Below are 11287 nucleotides of genomic sequence, written 5' to 3'. Positions count from 1 at the left end.
ATAAAATAAAAACTCTAATTTTTTATATTCTTAATTGATGTAACAGGTAACAGTTTGTTCAAAATAATAATAGAAACAATGTATTCAATTATATATGTAACTAAGATAAACATATATGTATATGCTTATAAAAAAGATAAGCATATATATGCTTATAGATGGGCATATATATAATGCTTATGTATGCTTATGTAGAAATGAAATGAATGACAGCAAGGATACAAGGGATGGGAGGGAGGAATCTGGAGTACTCTGTTATTATAAGGTACTCGTGCTACCCGTAAAGCAGTATAGTGCTATTTTTGCACTAGTTCTAAATATACATTGCAAACTCTAGGTCAACCACTCAAAAAAGTAAAAAGAAAATTCTAGAATGATACAAACTACCAAAACTGCCCCACAAAAGAAACAGAAAGGTCTCAACACCTGTAACAGGTAAAGACACTGAAAAAGCATTCAAAACAATTCCCATGAGTTAAAGCCCAGGGTAGATGGTCTTACTGGTTGATTCTACCAAAAGTTGAAAGAATTCATATCAGTCCTTCACAAACTCTTAAAATCCTGGAAAAGAACAGAGTAGAGGGTACACTTCCCAATTCCAAAACATACCACAAAGCTACAGTAACAAGATAGTTTAGTACTGGTATAGGATAGATATATAGATCAGTGGAGTAGAATTGAGAGTCCAGAAATGAACCCACGGTCAACTGATTTTTGACAAGTGTAGCAAGACCTTTCAATAGGGAAAGAACAGTCTTTTCAACAAATGGTGCAAGGACCACATGTCTACACGCAAAAGAATTTGCACCCCAAATCTATAACATATACAAAAAATAATTCAAAATGGACCCAAGAGTTAAAACTACCAAACTCTTAGAAGAGAACAGAGGAGGAAATCTTCATGACGTTGGATTTGACACCAAAAGCACAAGCAACAAGAGAAAAAACACATAAGCTGGAATTCATAAAAATTAAAAACTTTTGTGTGTCAAAGGACATTATCAAGGAAGTGAAAAGACAAGCCACAGAATGGGAGAAATATTTACAAGTCATATATCGGCTAAGGGTCTAGTATCCAGAATATATAAAGAACTCTAACAACTCAACAGTAAAAATAATTACTTGAAAGTTGGCTAAGGATTTGAATAGCCATAGAGTTTCACCATATGACCCAGCAATTTAATTCCTAGAGAAATGAAAACATACGCCCACACAAAAACCTGCACATGAACCTTCACAGAGCATTATTAATAACAACCAAAAAGTGGATACAATCCAAAGGTCCATCAACTGATAAATGGATAGACATAACCTAGTGTATCTATACAATAGAATCTTAGCCATAAAAAAGAAAGAAGTACGGGTACATTCTACAACATGAACAAACCATGAAAATAATATGCTAAGTGAAAGAAACCAGATAGAGGAACAAACAGTGTATGATTCAGTTTATATGACATGTCCAGAATAGGCAGAATCCATAGAGACAGAAAGTAGATTAGTGGTTGTCAAGGTCTGGAGGAAGTGACTGCTAATGGGTACAGGGCTTCTTCTTTTTTTATTATTTAAATTCAATGTAGTTAACATATACTGTATTATTAGCTTCAGAGATAGACTTTAGTGATTCATCAGTTGCATATGAAACCCCGTGCTCATTCTATCATGTACCCGCCTTAATGCCCATCACCCAGTTACCCTATCCCCCCACCCACCTCCCCTCCAGCAACCCTATTTGTTTCCTAGAGTTAAGAGTCTCTTATGGTTTGTCTCCCTCTCTAATTTGTCTTATTTTATTTTTCCCTCCCTTCCCCTATGTTCATCTGTTTTGTTTCTTAAGTTCCACATATGGGAGTGAAATCATATGGTATTTGTCCTTCCCCGACTGACTTATTTTGTTTAGCAGAATACGCTCTAATTCCATCAATGTCATTGCAAATGGCAAGATTTCATTCTTTTTGATGGCTGAGTAGTATTCCACTGGAGATACGATATGATATGATATATATATGGGAATATATATAATATCACCTCTTCTTTGTCCATTCATCTGTCAATGGACATCTGGGCTCTTTCCATAGGTTGGCTATTGTGGACATTGCTGCTTTGGGTACAGGGTTTCTTACTGAGGTGATGAAAATATTGTAAAACCAGACAGTGGTGATTGTCACATAACTGTTAACTTACTAAAAATCAGTGAACTGTACAGTTTAAAATGGTGAGTTATGTGGTATGTGAATTATATGTCAATAAAGCTATTTTAAAAAGTCAAAGCACACATTTCTCAGCTGTTAATAGAAACTCTTTCTGGTTTTTCTCTCGGACTCCCAAGTCCTCATCCAGGAAAGTGTCCTTTCCAAACTCGAATCTGCCCATCGTAGAGCTCTCTGCCCAGCTGGGCCGCTGTTCATCACCTATATTCATGCTCAGCACTAATATTCGTTTTGTATTCTTAGAAATGGAGAGAACTGCACCAGAATTCAGCAGTATCACCTTTTTTTAAGGAAGAGGTAAAACATATGCAGACTGCTTTATTAACAATATTTATTTGTCTATATGTATTGAGAGCGGGGAAAAGGATGGTGGCATGCCTTCCTGCTCACGTTCAGGAAGGAATGAAGTCATCTAATCATCTCCTTTTGTTCACATTTTTCTAAAAAGACCATGTCTGGAAACAAGCCATCCCACATCCTCACCCTCCCTTCAAGCACTGTCGCCTATAACTGTCACCCTACCCAAATTATAATGTCTGCTGGAAACAAGAAAAACAAAATAAAAAAAATCAAACTAGATCCAGTCATTCATTGCCTGAAGGGAATTTTTAAATTAGAAAAGTCAGACATTATTTACATCATAAAATGTGATTTTTACAACAAACAACACGGCTTTAATCCGACCTCCCTCTCACCACTGAAACAGCTCTATTATTTCAACTTCCTCTAAAATGCTATCATCTGGGGCTCCTTTAAAAGAAATCGCTAAGATTTTGCAAAGAAAAGAAAAGAAAAAAAAGAAGAAGAAATCACTAAGATTTTGCAAGAAGGGTACCAACTGTCCTGCTCCAATGGGCTTATCCAATAGGTGAGGCAGCGCACTCTGGAGAAGCTTCATTCTTGAAGGGGCCACTAGCCTGGGACCCACAGAAGGCAAAGGTGAGTTAGTGGGTGGACACCTGCTGCCTTGGGGTGAGTTCTGGAGACCTAACCCGAAAATGTATTTAAACTCATATTGTTGCAAGTTTTGAGGGTGGCTGAGTGCTGACTTTACAAACTAAACTGACAAAGGTGGTCAATGAATCCTTCATTAAGTAGTGCAAAAAAAAAAAAAAAAAATTGAATGGTAACATACTAAATAGCGCTGCCCTTGCTGTGGGTTGATTAGTAGAAATGCTCATCTGGGTGGATGCTTGGGATTCTTTCCCAAATTCATTTGGGCTTTTATTGCTTTCCTCAATCTCAAAAGACCAAGTGATGAACTTCTGAGACTGGTTCTTTATTTTTCAGGCCACGGGGCATCTACTGTAAAAGGATAAAAAGGGAAGCAGACAGAGGAGGCTATGTGTTCCCAAACAGAAGGCCTCAGTGGTGAGTCAGAAGGCAAGGGGTTTGGCAAGCCAACCAGCTTCAGAGCAGTACAGTTTGATCGAGATGAAATCCATTCGACCTTACTAAAATAGACTGTGCCCAGACATTGTCTTTGCCTCCCTGACTCTGTCTTCCCAAGGACAACTGAGTATCCTTTTGCTCCATTAACCTCTGACTAAATTCAGAATAAGACAGATGGTAAGAAGCCATAGCAAAAGAGGTGGAGGCCTTTTGTACCTCCATCCTGGGCTATTGATTTTCCAGTAAAATATATTTCCCACGTTTCCTGGAAAGGCTTGAGAGTGAGTTCATTTTTATAACTCTTTCTTCCAAAAGGAAAGAGTCATAGAGTATGAAGGAATTATTTTAAGAGGCGAAAATGCATAAACCAAGGCTGAAAACAGAGAGATGTCCCATGATCAAGGGGGACTCTAATGGCCTCAGGAAACCTTAAATCAAAGCAAAGGCATCATATTATAGGAATTCCGAGATAATTGTGATGCCTGTGAAAATGAGCTCATGTTGATAAAGTCCTACGGGACCTAAGAAGGCACCATATTACTGTATTTATATCATCTTTGGCTTATATGCTCCTCTCTTACGTCTGAGTACAGTGACTGGTTCCACGCCTCCAGGTCCTTGGCTTTCCCGAAACAAACAGCACTATCTCCGTATCAACAGACTCTGCAAATCCTGTCACCACCTCCACCCCCAGCTCTCAGATGGAAGATAAACAGTTGACCCTCGAACCACACAGGTTCAAACTGCGCAGGTCCACTTAGACGCGAATTCTTTTCAATAAATACAGTACAGTACTGTAAAGGTATTTTTTTCTTCCTTATGATTTTCTTAATAACATTTCCTTTTCTCTAGCTTACTTTGAGAGTGCAGCATATAACACATATGACATACAAAATAGGTGGTAATCAGCTGTTTGTGTTATCGGTGAGGCTTCTCGTGAACTGCAGGCTACTGGTTAAGTTGTTGGGGAGTCAAAAGTTATACATGGATTTTCGGCTGTGCAGGGGGTCAGCGCCCCTAACCCTCGAGTTGCTCAAGGCTCAACTGTATATGGATGGGTAAGACAGGAAATGGGTAGGTGAAAAAGTACAAGGAATATGGAGAAAGAGTAAATGGGTAGATGTATAAAGTAGTTTAGGTCGGTAGATTAAAAAAGGGAAGGTGCACAGAGGACTTTCAGGGCAGTGAAAATACTCTGTATGATCCGCTAATGATGGATACGTGCCATTATACATTTGCCCAAACCCAAAGAACATACCACACCAAGAGTGAACCCTCATGTAAACTATGGACATTGGATGATAATTATTCTTCAGTTGTCACAGATCCCTACTCTGGTGGGAGATGCTGGTAGTGGGCGAGACTGTGCATGTGTCTGGCTGGGGGGCGGGTAGATGAGAAATCTCTGTACCTTCCGCTCAATTTTGCTGTGAACCCAAAACTGCTCTATAAAATAAAGTCTTAAAAAGGTGGGGGGCGGGGCGCCTGGGTGGCTCAGTCGTTAAGCGTCTGCCTTCGGCTCAGGTCATGATCCCGGGGTCCTGGGATCGAGCCCCACATTGGGCTCCCTGCTCGGCGGGAAGCCTGCTTCTCCCTCTCCCGCTCCCCCTGCTTGTGTTCCCTCTCTTGCTGTCTCTCTCTCTGTCAAATAAATAAATAAAATCTTAAAAAAAAAAAAAAAGGTGGGGGGTGGATAAGCACTAGAGAAAGGTAGAGAAAATTCAGGGTGGGAGCAAGTGGGCAGGTAGATGAGTAAGAGAGAAAATGGGGTAAGCAGAAGGTGGGTGGTGAGAGCAGAAATTGCAAGAGGTTTCCTGGCATTTTTATGGGATCTAACATGCCACACACATCCCACCTTTCCTACCAAATGCAGGTTCTTTAAGACACACCCTTAAGGCATCTGCCACAAGTTACAATGCAGTAGAAGAAAGTTAGAAAAAAAAATAATGCTGCCTATTACTGCTTGTATTTGCCTGTTTGGGAGTAGGGAGACATCACCTCTCCCTCTGCAGACTGATGCTCACGGCCGGGATTGAACATTCGGATCCCTGCGTGTGGCACTGCAAAGGACAGCATCCTTCCCATGCCCTGCAATGAATGCAGTGAATAAAGCACTGCACCTTCCCAGGGACATTTCGATGGGCGAAGAAGAGAGTGCAGTCCACCCTGCGACCTGCGGGACAGACTGCAGGCGTGCACACTCTCGCCTGGGTGACTGTGCCCAGATAGTTCCCGCCCCCCCACGTGAACTCCCTTCCAGCTCTTCTCCACTTATCTAAGTCTTTTTTTTTTTTAATTTTTTTTTTTAAAATTTATTTATTTGAGACAGAGAGAATGAGAGAGAGAGCACATGAGAGGGCGGAGGGTCAGAGGCAGAAGCAGGCTCCCTGCCGAGCAGGGAGCCCGATGCAGGACTCCATCCTGGGACCCCAGGATCATGACCTGAGCCGAAGGCAGTCGCTTAACCAACTGAGCCACCCAGGCGCCCCACTTATCTAAGTCTTAACATGCTTAAATCCCTTCTTTCACTGAACCTTTCCCTTTATTGGTTCTCCAACATCAGTTTAGTGAGCTTCAGAATCACATGTGGGGGAGGGGCGAGGAAGGGGCTGAAGGCCTTGTTAAAAATGTGGTTTCCTGAGATCTGGGGCCAGAGATTCTGAGGTATAGCAAGTCAGGTGTGGGGCCCAGACAGCTGCACGTTTAACAAGCTTCCCAGGGGGCTTCGGATGCAGGATCCCTCGACCACATTTTGAGAAACCCATCTTAGGACACTTTATAACTTTTCATCATTCTCTGCCACGTGGCTTACACGATCACGTCCGTCCTGCCTTCCCCATGAGGCCGTGGGTGCTAAGACTTAGGTGCTGCGTGTAAATTAAGCCTGATAATGAAGCCACTTAGATTCCTTTTTTCAGTTTTACTGAGGTACAATTGATAAATAAAAAGTATATATATTGGAGGTATATAACTTGATATTTTGATATAGGTACACATCGCAAAATGATCGCCACAATCAAGCTAATTAACATCCCTCCCCTCACATTGTTGCCATTTTCCTTTCTTGTTGCTATTGTTGCTGTTGTTCTTTATTTTTAAATACTTCCTGGCACATAACATCAAGTTATGATGGGGAAAGAAAGTCAAGGAGCAGGATAAGATTATCAGAAAAACAGTGACTAGAAAAATGATACACTGTTTTGCAATGGTGAAAAAAGCTCAACAAATGGCAGTGTATCTTGAGAACACAGAAGGAACCAAGATCAGGGGCAGCACAAGTCTCCTCTGGCCTGCCATGGCCCTAAAGGATGCTTAACACATATTCAAAACAACAAGTCAGTCTCAGACACATTGCACCAAGGCCTGAATGGGGCAGAAATCAGCAGAGGATCCCTTGGAAACTTGAAAAGGGGGGAGATGATATCCACAGGCTTACCAATTCAAGAGGTCTCTACCCTGCCCAAGTTTATAGTATATAATGGTTAATTTAATTTTAGTTTTTAAAAGATTTTATTTATTCACTTGAGAGAGAGAGAAAGAGAGAGAGAGAGAGCACATGAGCGGGGGGAGAGGCATAGGGAGAAGCAGACTCCCCGCTGAGCTGGGCGCCCAACATGGGGCTCCATCCCAAGACCCAGAGATCACAACCTGAGCTGAAGGCAGATGCTTAACCATTGGAGCCAACCAGGGGCCCCGTGATGGTTAATTTTACATGTCACTTCACTGGGTCACAAGGTACCCAGCTTAAACATTATTTCTGGGTGTGTCTGTGAGCGCATTTCCAGATACGATGAGCCTTTGAATTGGGAGAGTGAGTAAAGCAGACTGCCCACCCCAATGTGGGTGGGCATCATCCAATCTGCTGAGGGCCTGAATAGAACAAAAAGGTAGAGGAAGGGAGAACTGTTCTCTCTGCCTGACTTCTTGAGCTGAAACATCAGTCTTCTCTTACCCTCAGACTAGAACTTACACCATTGGTTCTCCTGGTTCTCAGGCCTTTGGACAATTCAACTTCTAGGAATCCACTCTACACATCTTCATACAGTTTGCCAAAGTCCTATGTATGAGATCTTCACTGCAGAATTGTTGATATAGCAGCAAGGAACCAGAAGCAATGCACATGAACTCCAACAGGAGTTGGGAGAGACAAACTGCAGGACATCCAGAATTTGTATATAAGATTTACATAAGACCCATAAGAATCACAGAGGTTAATGTGCCTTGGATAATCCCAATGACATTTTAAATTGGTAGAATCATTGCATGTACATACTACATCTTCTTTATCCATTCATCTATCGATGGACACTTGGGCTGCTTCCATATCTTGGCCATTGTAGATAATGCTTCCATAAACATAGGGGTGCACGGAGCCCTTTGAATTAGTGTTCTCATATTCTTTGGGTAAATACCCAGTCGTGTGGTTGCTGGATCATAAGGTAGTTCAATTTTTAACTTTTTGAGACACACACACACACAAACATACACACACACTGGAATATTATTCAGCCACAAAAAAGAATGAAATCTTGTCATTTGCAACAACATGGATGGAGCTAGAGAGTATCATGCTAAGTGAAATAAGTCAGTCAGAGAAAGACAAATACCATATGCTCTCACTCATATGTGGAATTTAAGAAACAAAACAAATGAGCAAAGTGAAAAAAGACAGAGAGAGGCAAACCAAGAAACAAACTCTTAACCACAGAGAACACAATGATGGTTACTAGAGGGGAGGTGGGTGGAGTGGGGATGGGGATGAAGGAGGGCACTCGTGATGAGCACTGGGTGATGTATGGAAGTGTTGAATCACTAAATTGTACATCAGAAACTAATAATACACTGTATGTTAACTAACTGGAATTTAAATAAAAACTTGAAAAAATAAATTGGTAGAATCAGCAGAAGCAGAGACAGCTCCAAAGCAGCTTGATGGCATACTCCAAATCCACAGGGAGAAGAAGCTATGGTAATATTTTCATCCACCATTTGACTGCATCCTTTCTTTAAAAATTAAATCACTGGGGGGGTGGGGGGGCGCCTGGGTGGCTCAGTCCGTTAAGCGTCTGACTCTTGATTTCGGCTCAGGTCATGATCTCAGGGTCGTGGGATTGAGCCCTGTGTCGGGCTTCATGCTCAGTGGGGAGTCTACTCTCTCTCTCCCTCTTCCGCTGTTCCTCCCCCAACTTGTGCACCCATGCGTGCTCTCTCTCTCCCTCTCTCTCTCTAAAATAATAAATAAATCTTTTAAAAAATTAAATCACTGGGGCGGGGTGGCTGGGTAGCTCAGTCAGTTAAGTGCCTGACTCTTGGTTTTGGCTCAGGTCATGATCTCATGGTCGTGAGATGGAGCCCCCCCATTGGGCTCTGCGCTCAGTGCAGAGTCTGCTTGAGATTCTCTCCTTCTCCCACCCGCTCTGGCCCTCCACTTGCTCAATGTGCTCTCTCTCTCTTTCTCTCTCTCAAATAAATAAATAAAATCTTTAAAAAAATTAAATCACTGGGGATCACCTGGAAGCTAAAAGAAATGGTCAGAGAGGAAGGGAGAAGGGAGCCCAGCTCTGTTGGGTAATATATTTTAACCTCAGAAATGTAAGAAGAAAAATAGTGATAAAATTGTCCCCTATTATTATTGTCCGTGTCACCTATGAAGCTCCTTCCTGAGTTTTCATACCAACTACTGCTCACATCATCATTATGGAGCAAATTCACTGAAGAGCGCAATTCTGTCTTTTGAAACACAATGTATGGAGATGTTTAAAAACTATCCATGCGGCCGTCTGGGTGGCTCAGTTGGTTAAGCGACTGCCTTCAGCTCAGGTCATGATCCTGGAGTCCCGGGATCGAGTCCCACATCGGGCTCCCTGCTCAGCAGGGAGTCTGCTTCTCCCTCTGACCCTCCCCCCTCTCATGCTCTCTCTATCTCATTCTCTCTCTCAAATAAATAAATAAAATCTTTAAAAAAAAAAAAAAAAAACAGAAAACTATCCATGCACAGAATGAAAGGAGTGTGCAGTCCAAACGCATATCCAATATTGGGTGAAAAGCGACACTATTTCAGCTGAGGTCAGGGACGATGATGAAGCTACCAGACAGGAAAACTTAGAGGTTATGTTGACTTGACCTTTTCATTAGTGACTGGGCCAAGTCTGGAAAGGAGACATGAAGGAAAGCAGAGAGAAGATTAAGGAGAATAATAGGATTTTTTTTTTTTCAAATGGGAACTTATTTTGAATATTGCACATGCCCTATTTATAGCTAATAGATTTTGACATATCTGTGTTCAAGCCAAAGCTATTTCATTCCTCCCTCTGTGCCAAAGGGCAGTCTTCCCTTCAGGCTCTCCTCAAACACAAGGTTGATAATATTTCCGAGGACATCACAATGGACTGATTGATTCTAAAATAAGATCACAGTATACGATCACTTAAAACTTACCGCTTAGAGGAACTTGGTAATTCACCTTCTAAATATCTGGTAAGGCTATATCTAATGGCTGAATTTCCTCATGATGCCTACATGTGAACCGATTTCTCTTTCGGCACTGTTTAATAGGCCTTGCTCTGAATCTTTGTGCTACCTTTGAATTTTTCAGTACAGTGGATGTAAAAGTTCTAGCCATCTGTACAAGGCCTATTGACATTAGACCCTTGCAATACTCCGCCGAGTCTCCCGTAAGTGTCACCTCAACGCATCTGTGGCTCAGCCAGTGAAAAGGTTCCATACAGACAGTCAAGAAATTCTTTGGTTATGATCTGAACACTCACCACAGTATAATAGTTCTTGGTAAGTGGAGTAGTTTCAAATCCTTTGACAGCTTTGGGGGAGAGAGGTCTCTCTGTGAAAAAGACATTTAAATTATGTTAATAACATCCAAGGCGAAGAGGAGCATTTTATAACGTAGGTCAACTAACCTACTACAAATATTGTAAAATGGAAAGATCAGTGGAAATGTACAGTCCTCAACAAGTGAAACTATACTTTTACTAAACTCTAGATGGTCCAAGTTAGATCTTGTCAAGGCCCCCTCAATCTCTGAGGAGTTGACTCCGGGAAACAAACTGAGGGTTACAGAAGGGAGGTGGGTGGGGGGATGTGGTAACTGGGGGATGGGCATTAAGGAGGGCACATGGTGTGATGAGCACTGGGTGTTATACGCAACTAATGAATCACTGATTATATCAAAAACTAATGATGTACTACTATACATTGGCTAATTGAATTTAAATTAAAAAAAAAAAAAAAGCCTAACTAATGAATGGCAGGGCCAGGGCAAGCACTTTTCTCCATTTGGGCGTGTTTAATTACTGCAGTCTGTCTCGCCACTCAACTTATTCAAAACAGATAAGCAAAGCCAACGCTAACCAAATATATGTATTTGTAACTTGTAAGTTATTATACGAGTATAATATAATATAGAGAATAGCGACCATCCTCTCTTGGGGCTCTCTACTGTGCCAAAAATAAAATAATTAAAATCTCTAACACACTGAAAACTAGCAGGAAATTCTTGTTTCTTTTATGTATCATTTTAATATCATAACATTCAGTGATAAAATGCTTTCTTTTACAAAGTTACTCTTACCTACCAAACTCATGACTAAGAGACATCCTAACACATTCTTTCTTTAAAAAAAAAAAAATTTAAGATAAATACAAGATGGTGATCTTTTCTACCCTCATTT

General features: G+C 41.2%; 1 protein-coding gene across 7 annotated transcripts in view; it reads right to left on the bottom strand.

Moving 5' to 3' along the window:
- Window positions 1–11287, bottom strand: part of ARHGEF6 (Rac/Cdc42 guanine nucleotide exchange factor 6) — a 99443-nt gene that overhangs the window by 45272 nt on the left and 42884 nt on the right. For all 7 annotated transcript variants that reach the window (XM_081808189.1, XM_081808190.1, XM_081808188.1 and 4 more), the window contains one exon: window positions 10370–10440. In XM_081808189.1, the coding sequence (XP_081664315.1) occupies window positions 10370–10440 (71 nt within the window). The remainder of the gene's footprint in view (window positions 1–10369; window positions 10441–11287) is intronic.

Source organism: Leptonychotes weddellii, chromosome X (genome assembly GCF_054177405.1).
Source record: "Leptonychotes weddellii isolate Sample4059 chromosome X, ASM5417740v2, whole genome shotgun sequence".
NCBI classification, from domain to species: Eukaryota; Metazoa; Chordata; class Mammalia; order Carnivora; family Phocidae; genus Leptonychotes; species Leptonychotes weddellii.
The sequence above is the reverse complement of the archived record's forward strand: the minus strand, read 5'-3'. Positions and strand labels throughout refer to the sequence as shown.